The 20,874-nt window shown below is 37.9% G+C and overlaps 1 protein-coding gene across 1 annotated transcript in view; it reads left to right on the top strand.

The window, feature by feature from the left end:
* The window catches only part of LOC144070928 (uncharacterized), a 138,277-nt gene that overhangs the window by 15,809 nt on the left and 101,594 nt on the right, over positions 1–20,874 (top strand). Inside the window, exons 5-6 of the mRNA XM_077595492.1 lie at positions 7,721–7,824; positions 10,800–10,908. Coding sequence (XP_077451618.1) covers positions 7,721–7,824; positions 10,800–10,908 — 213 coding nt within the window. The remainder of the gene's footprint in view (positions 1–7,720; positions 7,825–10,799; positions 10,909–20,874) is intronic.

The following is a 20,874-nucleotide window of genomic DNA, read 5'->3' as shown; positions in this document are numbered from 1 at the left end:
TCCATTTAAACGATATCATTAAATAGGCATTAATCTTCCCTTTGCAAATATTTTTTTTTTCGGCACACACACAAATGCATACACACATGTGAATGGGCAAATACAATCTGATCATCTCATTAGAAATTCCTTCAGTTGAGTCACTCCATAAGATGAGAGCAAGGGGGACGCAATGATATATGGAGCTTCACAAAGGAGGTTAATGACTGAAGTTGAGTTAATTAATCTTGCTAAAGATAAAGCACACACACACACACACACAAAATGTTGATGCTCTTGTTTATTAGTTCTCATCAGTGTGTAGCGCCATCATAAGTCCTCTCGAGCGGCATCACAATTCACTGCCCTATTATGGTAAATACACGGAATGCGTAAGTAATAACAGTGGATGTCACGAGACCTCATTTTCTGAGAAACTTTTTGTTATATAACATAATCATAATTCAGAACTGGCGTCCAATAACTAACTCTACATCACATTTTGGCTCATGTAGACCATAATATTAACATTAAGTGGAGCCTAAATGTCCTAAAATGGAATGTTAAAAACTGCAGGCCTGAATTATCATTGTGATTTTTTTTAACCTCTATTAATTAAATAGTATATTACAAAGGTTTTCTGGTTACATTTTTGATTACTTGCGTATTTATTATTTATTACTTATTGATTATTTATTTGCCTGTTTGTTTGTTGTTATTTGTATCCTTTTTGATGAAGCTTTAAATCTCATGATACTTGTATAATGACAATAAAAGCATTCAATTCAAAACTCTACATTAATAGAATATCTGCCAAAAATATAAATCATTTAAGTACCTGTTTTTATTAACATTAAGTGGAGCCTAAATGACCTAAAATGTGATGTTAAAAACTGCAGGCCTGAATTATCATTTAGATTTTTTTAACCTCTATTAATAGACAGTATATTACAAAGATTATCTGATTACATTTTTGTTTAGTCTTGTGTTGACTACTAACATATTTATTTTTTATTACGTATTGATTATTTATTTGCCTGTTTGTTGTTATTTGTTTACTTGGTGGTGAAGCTTTAAATCTCATTATATTTTCACGACTCTAAGGCGTACTTAAAAGTCTTAAATTTTCTCCAAAATAGACAGGGCGCCTTATAATCCAGTGTGCTTTATATATGGAAAATAAGATAAAATGTGTCATTCATTGAGGGTGCGCCTTATAATGCAGTGCGCCTTATAGTCGTGAAAATACGGTACTTGTATAATTACAATAAAATCATTCAATTCAAAACTCTACATTAATAGAATATCTACCAAAAATATAAATCATTTAAGTACCTGTTTTTATTCATTTTACTTAGTCTCACCACCATGTGTGGGCTTTAGGGGGGCCGTGACCCCCACTCAAAGCATCGAAGTGTTTCGTGAACCAACTCGTTTTTAGGCGAAATGACAGTCAAACAAAATAAAAGCGAGACCATCAAATGTTCGCCCCAAATGTTGACAACTTGTCACAAACTCTGGAAGACCACCTGATGTTTTTCCATCAACGATGCATTATTTTTGCCGTCAAACACGGATCGGAACCCCGCCGTGGAGGTCAAGGGGTCACTACCTTTGTGATAGCCTGCATTTTTGATTTTTTTTTTTCCCCCATAAACATTTCATCCAGAAATCCATTTGGGCCAGCGCACCCACTGCGGCTGCAGTTAGCGAAAATGTTCCGCTTGCTCGTCTTTCACTTCCCGGGCAAAATCGACTGCTTCGTTGACACAAAGTGCCTTTTAAAGACACCTTTTGCTTTTCAATGAAACGTCGGCCCAAAAAATAGGCCACTTTGCAGTCACCATGGTAGACTGGTTTTAATGTAAAATATTCACTTGGGCTAGCGAACAGCTACGTTCTGCAGAGAGTGCTGTCGTGATTGATATGTAGTAATAAATATGATTTAAGTTCACACCATTGAAGTTTGGTGGTCAAAAGCCGCATTGTATGAATGACCCAAGTCTGTAACAACATGAAAAAACAAGTTCAAAATGAACTACGACCACCTGACTGGCCCTCAAATGTTTCATCAGGCCAGAGACGAATTAATCACACCCAATGATTGCAAAATCTAAACCTACAGGTCATATAAGTAATCAGCCCCAAGATGAAAAAAATATATAAATAAATTTAAAAATATATGTATAAAAAATATGCATATACATCCCCAAAATATACCCGCCAAACAAAATTCTGCAAAATAATTACAATCTATGATCACGAACAGGCAATATAAATAATCAATCCTAAGCCAAAAAAAAAAGAATAAATAAATTTAAAAATGTATGTATGAAAAACCATGCATATACATCCCTAAAACATACCCACCAAACGTAATTCTGCAAACTAATCACAACCAATGATCACAAACTCTAAACCTATAGGCAATATAAGTAATCAACCCTAAGACAAAAAAATGAATACTAAATTTAAAAACATATGTATGAAAAACCATGCATATTTATACCTAAAATATACCCACAAAACAAAATGCTGCAAAATAATCCCAACCCATGATCACGAACAGGCAATATAAGTAATCAACCCTAAGACCAAAAAAATAATTAATACATTTAAAAATATATGTACAAAAAACCATGCATAAACATCCCTAAAATATACCCACCAAATGTAATTCTGCAAAATGATCACAACCAATGATCACAAACTCTAAACCTACAGGAATTATAAGTAATCAACCCTAAGACAAAAAAAATGAATACATAAATTTTGATAAATGTTTCTGAAAATCTATACAAATACATCCCTAAAATAGACCCGCCAAACTTAATTACGTCCACCAATAATAGCGGAGTAACATTTTTTTTTGCGTGTGACTGTCTTCACCAAAAACAAGAACAAAAGCAACAACAACAAAAGCAAGCGAGACCTTGAGCCATCCCAGGCTGTCAAAAAAACAACAAAAAAACAAACAAAAATAAAACCAACAAAATTTTAATAGAATTTTTCTGACCTGCGATCCGCCTTCACCCAATTCAGGCTGTACGCCGATAGGCTCCGGCGCCCCCGGAATAAACGACTGTTCATTCACAGGAGTGGGAGGCCTGGCGGCGAATGAATGGCTGCTCATTCACCGTCACCCTCACATTTGGAATGGATCGGACGTCGACTAGTGATAAACTCGTTTAGATTCCGAGAGGAAAGATGAAAAAAGACCAAACCATTGAAGGTCTTTCATCATCTACGGCAGTGAAAGAGCGAAACAAACATATTCACGATCGTAACAGACTTTGCAAATGGTTTCCTCCCACCATTTTTTACATTAATAACAACCTAACTGTTACTTGTCATCAATCCATTGCCATCATTTTTATTTCGGTCTTCATCCCACAAAGACTGATGATCGCTTGAAACCGATTCAAAATACGAGAACCTCGTGATTGTGTGCATTATTTATCACGTGTGGCATGTTGAGGTTATTGTGGTTTTCCGCTAGACGGCTTCCAGATGAAATCTGCATGGCAAATATGCATGGCTCACTCCTATGTTTACGCTAGTATGAAAATGGGTAATCCCTGCTTTGAGAGGACATTTTGAAATCCCAGCGTTCTAGCGCCGATATTCTAAACTCATTCCCGGTTGTGACCCGACATGTCATGTCTCCCGGGTGTCTTCACGCAGGTTAATGTCATTCAAACGTGTCAAATGGGATCGATTGTCAGCTCAAGGGGACAAAATACAAAGAATGGAAGAAGACTATCATAATTCCGTTATCAATCTCGGCCAATTGCTCCCCTTATTAATGATTGCAATTCACCTTAAGGGATAATAAACCGTACAAATGCAATGCGGCACATATTTACTCACATTGGGCGCACTTTAAAGTCGAAAATTTTCTCCGAATTGGACAGGGTGCTCAATCATTATGCACTAAATTCAAGATTCTGTAGATGTCGCTGTATGACGCTGACAGCTTGACTGTCTGGGTACATTGCTTGCTGACGCGCTATATTTGTATTGAGAAAAGGTGGTACAAAATTCCGTACAAAAGTTGTTTTATGGCATAGACCAAGGGTGTCAAACTCGGTTTGGTTCGTGGGCCACATTAACGTCAACTTGATTTCATGCGGGCCGGACCATTTTAGATATAATATTAGTTTTTTTTTTAAATTATAAATGGATTAAAAGAACTGGATTAAAAGCCCTGAATATTCAGTTTTTTATAGATCTAAAACAATGTTTATCTAAGCTTTTTTATATATTTTGTTCATATATATATATATGTATATATATATATATACATATTCAAAAATATTTTTGAACTAAAAAAGAAGAAAAAATGATTAAAAAATTGCAATTATTGATTTAAAAGGAGGAAAATCAGGAAATTTAATATACATCTATATCTATCATTTTAATTTGATCCTAAAACAGAAAGTCGGCACTCATGATTTACTTTCCCGGGCCGCACAAAATGATGCGGCGGGCCAGATTTGGCCCCCGAGCTGGCTCTTTGACTCCAGTGATTTACATCATATTGCAAAGCTCTATATGAATAAATTCGATTTATTCTCTCTTTCATACACATTTTTTTCATCATCATTTAAAATTCTAAACACTAGGCTGTGCCCTATTGTGATCTAAATAATTTATTACACTTTTTGATAATTGTACTTCTTTATAGGCGCGAAAACATGTATTGTGGTCGTCATAATAGGGGTGATCCTAATTTGCGTTTTTTCGGTTATCGTGGTCTAGATGAACCGCGATACTCGAGGGATTACTGTATTTCTCATCTTCATTCAACGCTACACCCTCCTCCAAATATGGCATAGTTCTACCTTTAAAATGGAGAGCCAAGTTGGGAAATATGTAGAGAGTGATTTTTATACTCCCCAGCAAAGTCATTTGTTTGCTTGGCACACCTGGCAGCGGCTCATTGTTGACTCTGCAGAGGCCAGTTGGTATTGGAAGGGCTCCACGCGGGTACATATCGACCGGCTCCAAAGTGGACTGCTCCTGTTGCCTCAGCTGCACGTCACCGCGACTCAATTAAAAGTGGACCAGGAGGCCGGGGGGGGGGGGGGGGGGGGACAGCTGGAAGAGGACGGCCGGAGAGGTGAAAAGATGCTGGTGTCATTTTCAAGAGCAATCCCACAGTACGTACTACCACATACTTTGGCCAAAGCCCTCGGTCATAGATTTGAAACCTGGTCCCAGAAAACTGTTCAGCTCAGAATAATACTTTTTTTTGTGGTAATGTCCAAATATGGTCAATTCAACCCCCCTACAGATCACCAGCTGATCTGTCAATTTGACCGATTATTCCCATTGTCTGACAAAACCAGCATAAAAATCTATTCCATCTCAAACAAACAACTGCCTGATGAAGCATTCATTGATTTTCTGACCCGCTTTATCCCCACAAGAGTCGCGGGGGGTGCTTGTGCCGACCCCAACTGTCTTTCCGGCACCTTGAATTGTCGGCCAGCAGGGCACATGGAGACAAACAACCAATCAGAAGATTGTTGAAGAAGTGTTCAACCAGCTAGCCTAGCATGCGTGTTTTTGAAAGTTGGGAAGAAACCGGAGTACCTAGAGCACAGGTGTCAAAATGGCGGCCTGGGGGCCAAATCTGGCCCGCTGCATCATTTTGTGTGGCCCGGGAAAGTAAATCATGAGTGTCGACTTTCTGTTTTAGGATCAAATTAAAATGATAGATATAGATTTATATTATATTTCCTGATTTTCCCCCTTTTAAATCAATAATTACATTTTTTTAATCCATATTTTCTTTGTTTTTAGTTCAAAAATTACTTTGTAAAATCTAAAAATATGTAAAAATATTTTCTATTTTCCACTTTAATATGGAACATAATGATTAAAAGAGATTTTGCCTTACTAAGAAAAAAAGCTCAAATAAACATGTTTTTTTAAATCTATAAAAAACGGAATATTCAGGGCTTTTGATCCAGCTCTTTTAATCCATTTATTAAAAAAATATCTAAATATTATATCTAAAATGGCCCGGCCCACACGGAACCAAGTTGACATTAATGCAGCCTGCAAACCAACCCGAGTCTGACATCCTTGACCTAGAGAAAACCCACAAGAGCCCAGGGAGAACATGCCAACTCCACACTTTTGAACTGACCTGGATTTGAACCCAAGTCCCCAGAACTGTGAGGCCGAGGTGCTAACCACTTTTGTGCAGCCACATTTTAGTTGCTTAGCCAGCTCATGATTTTATGGATAGATCATTTATGACTTTAGGACCTTTGAGAGAGTTTAGCAATATAATGTGAAACACCGGATGAATAAAATGAAAGTATTTCTATACTTAGGCTCTTACTTTCTTTCTCGTTCACTATTTCTCTCTTTAAAGAATGTTTAAGAGATAAAAAAAATCTGAATATCGATTATCACAAGAGCGGTGGCTTGCTTATGATGCTGTTTCCATGGTTACAAATTGCAGGGACACATCGCTCCTGCACCCCGAGAAAACTTCACAAATGCACACACACACACACAGACACACACTCACATGGCAGTATAAGAGGCTACCAAATGTCAAAGGACCCTCAGTCCTATTAGAGAAGATCTTTTTGTTCCAGACTTTAAAAAAAATGGTCAGCTGCTCAGCCGGAAAAGGAGTGGGAGGGACGGAACGGCAGTTTCTTGGCACTCATCTTTTTCCTTGAGGTCCATTTTTTTTTAAACCCAAATCTGCCCGTGAGCCATTCGCAGTGAAGAACAAGCAAACCCTATCACAAAAAAAATCAGTTTCACTCATGAATTCAGCAGTTTCTATTTTTCTTTACACCCTGAACTGCTCTTCGGACCCCCGAGATCCTTTGCTTCGACCAGGGGTCTCCAAGCTATTCCTTAACGGGCTGCAGTAGGTGCAGGATTTCATTCCAACCAAACATTTAGTGCACATGTGTCAAAGTGGCGGCCCGGGGGCCAAATCTGGCCCGCCGCATCATTTTGTGTGGCCCGAGAAAGTGCCGACTTTCTGTTTTAGGATCAAATTAAAATGAAGAGTATAGATGTATATGACATTTACTGATTTTCCCCCTTTTAAATCAATAATTGTAATTTTTAATCATTTTTTTCTCTGTTTTTAGTTCAAAAATCATTTTGTAAAATCTAAAAATATATTTAAAAAAAGCTAAATAAACATTGTTTTAGATCTATAAAAACTGAATATTCAGGGCTTTTAATCCAGTTATTTTAATCCATTTATATAAAAAAAAATCTAAATATTATATCTAAAATGGTCCGGCCCACGTGAAATCAAGTTGACGTTAAAGCGGCCCGCCAACCAACCCGAGTCTGAAACCCTTGCTTTAGTGCATACAAAAAACACACTGACTGATTGGGCACCCCGTCCACTTTCGGGAAAATTTTAGACTTTTTTAGTGCGCCCTATTAGCCGAGATTGACAGGTATGTCACCGTAAATGGCAGCACAATGAGTTACAAAAAGGAATTTTCCGTTTTATTTCTCTTTTCAACTCATTCATTGCCAACTACAATCGCATTTCTCAAAGATCTAACTTGACACGATGGCAGTCATTAACATTATAATGTGATTCTGAGCATGAATTACTCTCCTATTAACCTAAGAGCTCCAGCTTGATTCAAAAGAAGTCGGAAACATTTAGAATCAAACCTCCTCGGGAGTCTCTTTGAGGAATAAAAATATGTCTGACTGAGGACGCCTCTCTGTGTTTCAGCCTCCAAGAGGGGACCGAGCCGGAGTTCCCAGGAGACCGAGACAACCAGACAGCGATAACCATCACTGCAGAGGAACCCCCAAAGGGACCCCCAAGTCTCCAAGGTACCGTTCAATGCCAGCCTGGATCAGCCTTCTCACACCACAAACATATCCGCACATCCACCCACACACTCTAGGCCAAGCCGTCTGTCCGTCTCACCTGAGCGCAAACCCTCTCAGCGCAGGGCACTCACTCATTTCCAATTACCAGGCAGGCGCCTGCTGTTCCGAGACAATAGCTCGGCCAACTTGATTAGCCGTTCCCTCGGCGTCGGTGGGACAGCAGATGAAGTTGGGGGTATCGAACGCGGCTGCCTGGGAAAGTTACTTTGCGAGTGTCTTTCGTTTTAACTGTTAGTGACGGGGCAGAAAAAAGGGGTGGTTGACTCATCGAAGACGTTGCTTCAACTGAGCGGCGTAATGGTTTTTTAGGGCAATCTTTTAAATGATCTGCTAACCTCTGTCAATCAAAATGGATTGGACGTCTTGGAAAGAATGAATTTGGCATCTATTTACCGCCAATGAAAACTTCCCCTCTCATCCCCTTTAAAGTCGATGCAGTCACACCCTGATTGGACATCGCTCTGTGCAGGAATCTATTCATAACCACCAAGTTTTCAAGGAGCAAAAAGACAATTTAAGGATGAGCCCTCCTCTTACTCGCTTCTGGTGACTGGAATATTTTCTCAGGCCTCATGTTTTCATCTTACACGACATTTCTAGAATCCCTCCAAGATTTTATCAGCAGCCAGAGCAGTAGAGGGAATGTGTTTCTATAGCAACTATCAGCCTTTGATGTATTGGCAACACCTAGTTTTCTTCCATCAGGCACAAGACACGTTGCTTTGGACTGTAAATCCGGCACTGTTGGAACCAGTTCAGTTCACCTCAGCACAGTCAATGGATTGACGGCCAATGGGACGCTCACGAAATTAGGTCTCCCGAGCGCTATAGGGGAAGAATCTGGAAATGACGCCGCTGGGCGAGAGACAGAAGGTGTGTTCTTTTCCTCTTTATCTGACAACAGCAGCGGAATGTGAGACAACAGCTGAGACTCGGACTGAAGCGAAACACTCCCATCTGCTGCCACGAAACACCCGCCATCTTGTTCCTTGACTAGTCACTAGTATTAGAATTTTACCCCCAGAAGACTACGGCCAAAGGTTGAACAATGCAAATTGGAAATTGCAGACCTCAGATCTTGAGTTCCTCAAACAAAGCAAACGTTTTAAACCTTGACAAATATGACGAGTGGTTAGCGTGTCGGCTTCACAGTTCTGAGGTCGTGGGTTCGATCCCAGTTGGGTCTTCGCTGTGTGGAGTTTGCACGTTTTGCCCGGGTACTCTCGTTTCCTCCCACATCGCATAAACATCCACGGTATGGTGGTTGAATACTCTAAATTGTCCTTAGTTAGCTCGGATAGGCTACAGCACATGTGTCAAAGTGGCGGCCCGGGGGCCAAATCTGGCCCGCCGCATCATTTTGTGTGGCCCGGGAAAGTAAATCATGAGTGCTGACTTTCTGTTTTAGGATCAAATTAAAATGAAGAGTATAGATTTTAGTTCAAAAATCATTTTGTAAAATCGAAAAATATATATAAAAAAGGTAAAATAAACATTGTTTTAGATCTATAAAAAAACTGAATATTCAGGGATTTTAATCCAGTTCTTTTAATCATTTATAAAAAAAAATCTAAATATTATATCTAAAATGGTCTGGCCCACATAAAATCGAGTTGACGTTAATGCAGCCTGCGAACCAACCGTCTGAGACCCTTGGGCTACAGCATTCACCGCGACCCACATGAGGATAAGCGGTTTGGAAAATAAACAATTGACAAAAAAATTCAAAGATAGTTCGGCTACACTTTACAGTTTACAATGAGTTTTAAATATAATCTTCGTATTGATGCGGTTTCTTGGTGTTGAATATTCTTAGCCATTCTCATCACGTTATTCTTTGGACAGCGAATTAATTGAGGCAAGACTATTTTGGCCGTCTTCGAGTCCTGAATTGGTGTCAATGACTTTCAAATGTTTTGAATCATTCAAGTCGCCGAATTCAACCATCCATTCCATCTGTTGTGGTGGTTATTCTAATTAGGGTCTTGGATGAGCTGGAAACTATCGCAGAAAAAAACCCCAATGCTACTCTCCCAACTGTTCTCCAGCCAATTGCAGCCTGGAACATGTTGGGCCAAAAACACATCTTTTCTACATGCCATGTTCCTGAGCAAGATGGTCTGAATGGATGATTTTCTTTTTTTTAAAAAGCACACTTTTCTTCAAGAATTTACATAATAGATTGACAGATAAAGAGATGGTTCCCATGTGAAAGCTTTTTACATTCACCTCTAGTGTTTTAAATGATCATAACATTGGAAAATGGTGGGATTTGAATCAAGGTGAACATATGCAAGACAGCCTCTGCATCTGAAACATTAAACACAGGAGTAGCTAGAGGGAGCTGTGGATGTTTGATAGCCGTGCTCCTCATTTTCTTGCTTTTTTTAATGTATATTCCTGCACGGGCATTGCATTAAACTCCTAATTCGGTACTTGGTGGATCTCAGCTATTAAGCAATCGTTATTCATAAATTGTGTAGTTTTGTTTCTAGAGTACCATTCCAGTATCACTCCGACAACAGTATTGACTTTTTTTGTTGTTGTTACAGATGACCTTAGAAGATGAAGCTTCAAATTTGAGCCAATAAAAAATAGATTTCATTTGGTCTAGTTCAGTTTAACCACTTAAAGGGCAAGTTGCTAAGTGGCTAATCAAAAAAGACGTTAATGAGATAAACAATGGCTTTCTTGTGGACAGCACAGTGGAAAGAATCTTGGTTTGAAAACTTTTTAAATAAAAACAATTAAATTTTTCTGATATGTAATTGTGGAGAAATACGTATGTAAATAATGTGTCATATAGGTGCAGACATTTTGTCAATGCCTGAACAATTTTAGCCAATCAAATGTGAGTATAGTATAAAATAATTATATATTTGGTTACTTTATAATTCACTGATCTCATCTTTCAGTGTCAGTGACGACGTTGGACGTCCACGTCCAATCAATTTTGGCGGGGAGAGGCTTCCCTTATTGGCCTGGACATTTTATCAATGCCGGAACTATTTCAGCCAATCAAACGTGAGTACCCCCAATTTCATCTTGTTCCTCATTATAACCCATTTTAGCCCATTATCACATACTGTAATAGTTACGCTGTATACAACCTCTTTCTGTTTTTCAAAGACAAAAAGAATTTAAAAAACAAACTTAGTTTTAATTAATCTCATCCAATCCATTTTTACTGGGCGGGGCTTCCAACAACTGGACATCTAGCGCCGTGAATCAGTTCCCTAAATGCAATATAAAGGATTTAAACGGCAATATCTTGGTTTAATTTTCATGACCAATCAATTCTACGATCCTTTGCTACATTTTCGTGTAAATGTTGCAATTCTTGGTCAGTAAGGCAGCGCACCAGGTTCCCATTTAATCATTTTCTCGGCAATTTCCTAGAGTAGCATTGAAAAATGACGTACAAAATATCCTATCAGCATTTTCTTAGCTATACTTAATGTCAATCAGACAACTAGTGGAAAAAATAAAAATCCATCCTAGGAAATCCTCCCTATATCGAACAATAATGAGTTTTTTTTTCTTTTTTTTTTCTTACGTGCTTAGTGCAGACAACAACCCGAATCCCTTGAACCAATCCCCTTTGTTTATTATACAGCATAAGTAGCATTCAGTGTTTAGACCCCCACCAAGGCCAAACAACCAATTATGTAATTACTGCAGCGTTTCTGTAAATGTGCAAAAGAGCGTCCTATCTGGTGTTAACTTTGCCCCGGGGGTAAACCGTGCGTACCCCGAATAAAGTGGGGTCCTTGAGGAGTTCAGTGTGTTCACTCTGCCTCATCAATTATTAGTATTCGGTTCGCCAACAGCACATTGCGATTGGCCTGCTTACTCAATTATTCTTTGTGTTTTTTTATGTGTGTTATGACTTGATTAGGTAAATAATTAGGAGGGTGACATGAATTAGATATGTTAAAACTAAGGTGGGATTGAGACTGTTGATGAGAGAATGTGTTTAATTTCATGGCCAATATACCTAAAAATTAAATATATTTGGTTGGGGTGTTAACATGGAGAGGATTTATGATATATTGTTTGGTGAAAGCGGCTCTTTACATTTGAGGCACGGAATAATTGAAGTGACTCTAAAATTGAAAGTCCAAACCAAAATAGCGACTTTCTTCAGTGTCTTCTAGCACAGTTAATTGAGAATATATTTGTGGAGATGTCAACCAAGTTGCATGTTTTTTGTAGGGGACTGACTTTGGTTGAATGGTCAAACAGTTGCAGCACTAATGGGGTCAGAACAAAACACATTTCGGCCTTCAAAATGGTCGTTGATTGGTCAAAAGACGAGTGCTAAACTATTTCAAGTAACCCTTTACGTATAAGATAGGACATGTGTCAAAGTGGCGGCCCGGGGGCCAAATCTGGCCCTGCGCATCATTTTGTGTGGCCCAGGAAAGTAAAATTTAGGATCAAATTAAAATGAAGAGTATAGATGTATATTAAATTTTCTGATTTTCCCCCTTTTAAATCAATTATTGTAATTTTTTAATCCATTTTTTCTGTGTTTTTAGTTCAAAAATCATTTTGTAAAATCTAAAAATATATTTAAAAAAGCTAAAATAAACATTGTTTTAGATCTATAAAAAACTGAATATTCAGGGATTTTAATCCAGTTATTTTAATCCATTTATTTAAAAAAAATCTAAATATTATATCTAAAATGGTCCGGCCCACGTGAAATCAAGTTGACGTTAAAGCGGCCCGCGAACCAACCGAGTCTGACACCCCCGAGATGGGACATAAGAGTTTACATTAAGTAAGCTAGATAGAATGTTTTGATATGTAAAAGTTAAAAATGGAGTGATGTTTGGCTTGTTTTCTGACATGACAACAACAACCTCCTGTATTTCCCAACGCGTCTCGGTAGGAACAAAACTTGAACGCAATGCCGTACTGTACACTGAGCTTTTTGGACAAAGGCTTGCAAGCGGTCAGTAATATATCTAACGCGATTAGCCCGTGGAGGGCTGTGAAGACAAACTCGGAAAGCCATTTTACGCCTCCGCTTACAGCAGAACCGATGCGCTTTGGTTGCCGTGACGCCAATGTTTACCAAGCGCCATCCTTTAGGGCGAACTGAGCGCATTCCCATTTTCCCAAAGTCAATTTAAAGCCTCAAGAGCAGGACAAGAAGAGGGAATTGTTGCGGCCCAAATCTAAGTCATGTCGCAACGGCGGTGCTGTAATGTGTTTCTAATGAGCGTCTGAAATGATTATTGTTTGAAGCTGGGGTAATTAATAACGGGGAAAAACAAAGAGGGGACGAACGGCGGAACGATGTGGGCGGAGCGCGACACACGGGTTTGCAATATGGATTTATGCTGATGTATTGTCATGATGGACACAAAAATAAATTCTTAGCTTTTCTTTATTTTTGATGGCTGCAACAGTCATAGACATGTCTACCAAGTTTTATGTTTTGCAAATTAAATCTGCAGAACGGCCATTTGTCGTTGTAATGCGCTAAGTTTTTCTTATTTTGTGACAATATATAAATCACAGTAATGTGGCCATCCTGTTCTATGAGATATCATATTATACAAGCAAAATGCAAAACACACACTTGTAGTAGTTTTAATCTTTTTTGCGTACGTCATGGTTTGACTCGGAGGGTTTGTTTGACGAATATAGATTTTTAAGATTTTTATTACTTTGGAGGTGAGAGTGCACATACAATAAGATTTTAATTACTGGGAGGAGATAAGGTTCTTGTTGCTGGATGGAAGTGAATAAAGTGTAATAGGATCCCACAGAAGCATAACAAATTACATCCTGATCTGATGAGATTTGACAGAGATATACTACACGGTGAACGGATGATAAATGTGGTTTTACATGTTAAAGCATGTGTCAAAGTGGCGGCCCGGGGACCAAATCTGGCCCGCCGCATCATTTTGTGTGGCCCAGGAAAGTAAATCATGAGGGCCGACTTTCTGTTTTAGGATCAAATTAAAATGAAGAGTATGGATGTATATTAAATGTCCTGATTTTCCCCCTTTTAAATCAATCATTGTAATTTTTTACTAAATTTTTGTCTGTGTTTTTAGTTCAAAATCCTTTTGTAAAATCTAAAAATATATATAAAAAAGCTAAAATAAACATTGTTTTAGATCTATAAAAACTGAAAATTCTGGGCTTTTCAATCCAGTTATTCGAATCCATTTATTAAAAAATATCTAAATACTATATCTAAAATGGTCTGGCCTGCATGAAATCGAGTTGACGTTAACTCAGCCCGCGAACCAACCCGAGTCTGACACCCCTGCGTTAAAGGTTTGAACTGGTATAATAACACAGATCTTAAGCCATCATTTAGCAATACAAAAGTTGTCCTTGTGTCTATTTAGGACTGTTCCGTAACCAGAGTTCACGATTTTCTAGCTCAATTAGACTAAGGGTTGTTGTAAAACGGCAAGTGGGATCCCGAGACAGACTTAGAAGCAGCCAATCAACTTCACAGTCGATATTTAGGGAACAAAGTGAGCACGCAAAAACACGGCTAACAAAGAACAACAACAAAAAGACCGAGTCGGTATCATAAGGCCCACGCGGATCACAAATCTTAAGTGAGTAAGCTGACGCAAAACGCAAAAATATATCAATAAGAAACACAACCATGGTGGGTCAGAAACTAGAATGAGAGTAAACGACTTAACGCACTGATGGACAAGACAGTTGAATGCTTCGGTTTAGAGTTGAAGTTCGGTTCAGAAGGCTAAGTAGGGCCAACTTGTTCGGGTTGTTGTTATCAAATGTCTTCCACTCGGGTGAAATGTGACTTGGCGCTGGCGATTCTGAATATATCGCCGCCACGGCGTCGGTTTGGTGTGCGAATGTGCGTCGCATGTTGCGTGGAATGTTATGTCCGCGTGCGGCGGCCCCCGGGCGGCGCCCGCGTCAGCCGGTCGCTGCTACGTGTGCATGACAGCTGACATTGGTGGGCTGACTCAGGGACAGCTTGTGCAACGCACAGTCATACGCACGCATAGACGTAAACATACGTAAATGATTCGCTCTATAAAGACCGGATTTGAAGACATTTTAATTTGGAAGAGTTCTGCTGTTTTGCTTCACTTAATAAAAGCCAAAGAGGGCAATGAAGGGTCAATCCATTGGTGGCCGCAACTTAAGTAGTACTTTGTTGTTGTAGTCAGGCTTCCCCACAAGACACGTCATCTCATCTTCAAAGCTTGCTGTAGTTTGCTGTCATCATCCATCAAAAGATCCTTTTGTCCAAGTTCTCATTAGTCCGGTTTCCTTCCAAATGCATCACAAAGACCACTCGTCCTCCCATCCATCCATCATTCGGGCCATCCGTAGAATACAAGAAGGCATCTCGGGTGACATTGAGCTGGGGGCTGAGTCATTATTGAAAGACCACCAATCATCATGCGTTATTGTCCTAATTCAAATTAATGCTGAATTGTATGATGGGGACCCATCCTTCAACTCACCTGAAAGCCTAATGGGGACAACGAGCACTGGAGGTAGATAGACTGGATGGATACAATGGATATATGGCAAAAAATAGACTGAAGACCTCTGCCATCTGACACTTTCCTGGTGTACACAAATAACAACAACAAACAAATCAATAAATAATAACAATAAATAATTAATTAATCAATAAGTAACAAATAATACATGGATAAGTACTTAACGACATAAATAAGAAGGGAAATAACAACAACAAACACAAATGAATAGGTAAATGATAAGTAATAAATTAATAAGTAATGCATTAATATGTAGTCAACTTAATACTTAAGTAATAGTCAACAGAATAAATAAGTAGTAGTCAACATGAATAAGTGGTCAGATAAACCATTAACCATAACCTTAAACATAAATATATAAACAAACAAACTCAAATATACATAAACAAACATAAACAAGAAAACATAAACAAACAAACATAGGCAAACATAAACAAACATAAACATACATAACAAACAAACACACATGAACAAACATAAACAAAACAAAACATGAACCCAAAAACATTAACATAAGCAAACAAACATAAACAAACAGACATAAACAAACATAAACAACCATAAACAAACAAACATAAACAAACATAAACAAGGATAAACAAACGAACATAAACGAACAAACAAACAAACAAACATAAACCGACAAACATAAACCAACAAATATAGACCAACAAACAAACCAACAAACATAAACCAACAAACATAAACGAACAAACATAAACCAACAAACATAAACAAACAAACATAAATAAACAAACATCAACAAACAAAAACAAACATAAGCAAACCAACGTAAACATACATAGACAAACAAACATAGACAAACCAACATAGACAAACAAACATAAATAAATAAACATAGATAAACAAACAAACTACCAAACATAAATAAAAATAAACAAACATAAACATAAGCAAACATAAACAAGCAAACATAAACAAACAAACAAAAACACAAACAAAAAACATAAACAAACATGAACTTAAAAATAAACACACAAACATAAAAATGGACACATTCCATACTGCACCAGCTATGAAATCCATGCACTGACTTCCGATGAGTCAAAGAATACACTATAAAATATGACTTCTGCTCTTAAAGGCAGGCAAAATTATATCCGCCGTGAGACAAAAACAAATTATAAATCGAGCTTCAAGGATCAACCCGTATGCAAGTATATCCCTACAATCCCTGCCGACTTGAATAATTCCGATCCACTCACGATAACAGAGGAGTAGCCATTTTAATTATGGTCCTCGCCAAGAGCAACAAAGCAACGCTTCTCAGAATAGACAAACAAATAAAAAGTTCCACTCTCAACCGACAAACTCCAGGTGAACATCATACTTTCTTTACACCCGAGACGGCGTGACGCTTCCACTAACGTCGTATTCCAGCTTTTGTCCATTGTGTCCGAGACGCGGTGGAAGGGGGGCAAGTTGGGGGTGACATTGAGTTGACGATTGAGGGACTTACAACCTTAGTGAAGAGCCATAGCAAGGGGTAAGCGCAAGAAATCCGATTACTCCCTTTCCCGAACACGGGCCTGAGCTGGCAGTAGTACAAGGCTGGGATAAATGGAAATACATCAGAGTGGAGGGATGAGATTATCCTGCTTGGGATTTGGATGTGGACTTGGAGGAAATGCTGAAGGTGAGAGTAGAGACGAGGCTCCCACCTAAGCCAGAAGAGAGCAGTCAGCTGGAAGATTAGCGAGAACCCCAAGATTTACAAGAACCTTCTTGTTTTTTTTTTTTTTTCAAAATTCAGTCAGATGCATTGTGGGATTGAGACCGTTTTGGACTGCCTTTTAAAGGCGGTGGCTTTGCAAACTATTATGCTTGCGTGCTAATAATTGCTTTCATTAGGAAGAGCTCCCATTAGAATCCATGCAATTAGACGCTCGCCAATAAACAAACTGACCAAGTGTTTCAGAGAGCAATTAGTGCTTTTACTAATGAGTAAACTGCTTACTTTCGCATTTGACGTGGAAAACAAGGTACACAAGGACCGCAACTGAAGGTCATTTTCTTTGTTCTCATTAACTTTACAGATGCACTTAGCAGTTTTTCCTGGTTGTAGACGCCATAATGTGGTAATTATGGCCGGGATTTTTTCCAAGGAATTGATTTTTGCATCAATAAACATTAATAGCTAACACCAATGTGACAATAAAATACCTTCTAACTAGCAGTGGTAGTTTTAATTGTTTTGAAATGACTACTTTACTGGAGACATGTTCATACCTGTCAACTTATACGTTTTTTTCTCGTAATTTAGATGTTTTTTGATCATTTCAAATTGTGAAAGCCGCATAACATCTTTTGTACGGGAAAAAAATGTTTTAAAATAAGTAAAACCGATCTTGTTTTGCACATTTCGGCTCTAATCTGGATCGTCTCGGTCACTGGTAGCAGACAAAAACGTCATCGTCGATTGTTAATGCACATACACATTCCCCTTTCATCCATCCGCCTTTTCGCAATATAAATATAGCGCGTCTGCAAGCAATGTACTCAGAAAGTCAAACTTTTAGCGTCATACAGCGACATCTACAGAATCTTGAATTTAGTGCATACACAAGGCGCACCGACTGATTGGGCGCCTCGTCCACTTTAGAGAAAGTTTTAGACTTTTAAGTGCGCCCTATGTGAGTAAATAGCAGAGCATTTTTATGGTTTATTCTCATTTAATAAGGGGAATTGCTATCATTAATAATGGAATCGATTGGCCGAGGTTGACAGTTAGGAAAGTTTATTTTTGAGTGCCATCTCAAACTTTGGAGAAATTTTAAAAGTATGTTGTTAAATGTATCGTTCTTGGTTGTCCCAGTTTTCACATCGATGGAAAAACAAACAAGAACTCTCGAGCTCTACTTCAGCTTGACATCTTTGGATATCTTAATAATGGCTGAAGTATCGTTGAATGTCCTTTTATTCAATTCTTCTCTGAAAAACTCCACGGCCAATTTAGGCTGCGATATTTGTCACAATACCGAATATTTTTGTCATAAAAGGAACGCCGTTGTTTCGGGCCAGTAAATAGCAAGCGTGATATTATTTTAAAGTAATTCAAATCAAAGAGGACAGGCACTGATTTATTCTTCTGCTACATTAGCAAGCTCTCAAAGAAAGTGTGTCATCAAATTTTCACAGTTCAGCTTTAGCGGGACAAATCCATTCCCTTCATTGTTGTTGGAAGTCACCCGAGATGAGGGACTTTTTTTTCTTATTTCTTTTGTTTAGCTTAAGCAGGTTACTTCGACTGCACGTGTTGCGTCAGCAGAATTTAAAAATAAATGCCTGCGTATATTTTTGCACGTTATGCCATCGTATCCTAAACTCTGAAAATTTATAAGTGACTTCTCAAAAGAATCATAGTGGAGACATTGAGAGTTGCTAAATATTTAATTGGCTCCTTTGCAGGAAGTAGGAAGCGGCCTCAAAAGGATTTTGCGCCAACATTTCTGCTGCAGCGTGCAATAACTGGGACATACGAGTGTCATTTGGAGTTATATGCCGCGATGAACTCGAATCTTAAAAAGTAAGAACTCAAGAGAAAGCCAACTGTTCGTTAAAAGGCTACATCCTCTTCGTAGAAAAGAACGTTACAAATGTAAACTGCTAAGTGCCGTTTCATTCTAGAGTGATTGCATATATGTCAACTTGTACGTTTTCCCGTATTTTATACGTTTTTTGATCCTTTCAAATTGTGTACGCTGTATAACAACTTTTGTACGAGATTTTCTTTTTGTAAAACTGATCTGGGTTTAGCTATTTCGGCTCTAGTCCGGATCGTTTTCTGATCGTGGTGATCAATAGATCATTTTTGGACATTTAAATGAGTACAAATCTTCTCTTTGTGCCTCTTTATAACTAATATTCTCTTGTAGTGGATTTTTTTGTTACATTTATTTCCATTTTTTTATCCGAAAAGAGGGCAATATTAAATCTACATTATGTTTTAACTTTTTTTTAAATTGAAAAATTGAAGGGCAAATAGGAATTTTTTTAGATATAATATTTAAAAAAAACGGATTTAAAGAACTGGATCAAAAGCCTTAAATATTCCATTTGTTGGAGATTTTTAATTTCCAAAGGAAAGTAGATATATTTTAATTATATTCAGTAATAAAATGGAAAACAGAAAACATTTTTTATATACAAATATTTTTAGATAAAAAAATGCCTTTTGAACTAAAAACACAAACAGAAAAAAATAAAATTTTGGAAAAAGATGCAACTATTGATTCAAACACAGGGAAACAGAAAATACTCCCTATAAATCTATAATCTTTTGAATTTGATCATAAAACAAAAAGTCGGCACTCATCATTTACTTTTTCGGGCCGCACAAAATGATTTAGCGGGCCAGATTTGGCCTCCGAGCCGCCACTTTGACACATATACTTTATATAATGATAACAATGGAATGTTTTTGGACATGAATGTTCAATATAAACCAATAAGTGACATGTGAAGTATGAAAAATATAACACGCATTTCCTGAGTCAGGCGGACTAAAAAGTGGAACAGTAGCTTTTCTCTGATTAGCAGCGCTATTTTCAACAGCTAATGTTAAACATTCATGTTCTGCAGCCCTGACGTTGCATTTTATAATTTACACTGAACTACCCTTTCTTTTCATTTCCGCTTTTGCACCTTAGCTGGAAATCAAATAAACATGAGTGTTTTTAAAATAATCTTCGAAGAACCCAAAAAAATATCCCAACGAGACTCGTTGGAGTGCATCAGGTACAGGAAATAAACACTGAGGCAAAATTGAAGGGTAAAAGCAGTACATTTGAATTGTAGATTGTTTAGATGAATTATGTATTTCATCATGAAGACTTGGAATTAAAAAGCTTTACCACGAAATAACCCTGGTTAATTATTCAAGTGCATTGTTTTATCAGGTGCCGCGTAGTCTGACACTGGTTGGAAGTTGCAGCCGTTACTTTTTACGTTGTACTAAAAAGGTTAAATAATTGGATGCTCGGGGGAAAATGCTAACTTTCTTATTATTATTACATTAAGCACTATGGCTCTTGCTTTACATTTTGGCTCATACCAACAGAAAATCTAAGCAAATACCATATTTAGGGCTTGTGTTTTTACGCATTCAGCTTTTTTTTAATGCAAAAGTGAAGAAGCAATTCAGTTACCGTATTTTCTCACATATAAGCCGTATTTGTCGCTAAAAAAATGACGACTGAATCCAGGGTACGGCTTATATGCGCACAAATTAGACTTGACATGCACAAAACTGCAAGGTCACAAGGACGATAACGCAAGACAATGCGGCCGATACGATAATTTATTTCAAAATAGAGAAAAGATAAACAGTTAAAACGCTTAATTTTTTTATTTTGACGTCTATGAATGTAATTCAAGGAAAAAAATAAACCGTATCTTTCATAAAATGTGAAAAAACTTGTGCCTGCCATTGGTCGCTCAGGGC

The sequence above is a fragment of the Stigmatopora argus genome, chromosome 3 (genome assembly GCF_051989625.1).
Source record: "Stigmatopora argus isolate UIUO_Sarg chromosome 3, RoL_Sarg_1.0, whole genome shotgun sequence".
Classification (NCBI taxonomy): domain Eukaryota; kingdom Metazoa; phylum Chordata; class Actinopteri; order Syngnathiformes; family Syngnathidae; genus Stigmatopora; species Stigmatopora argus.
This window is presented reverse-complemented; position numbering and strand designations above follow the sequence as displayed.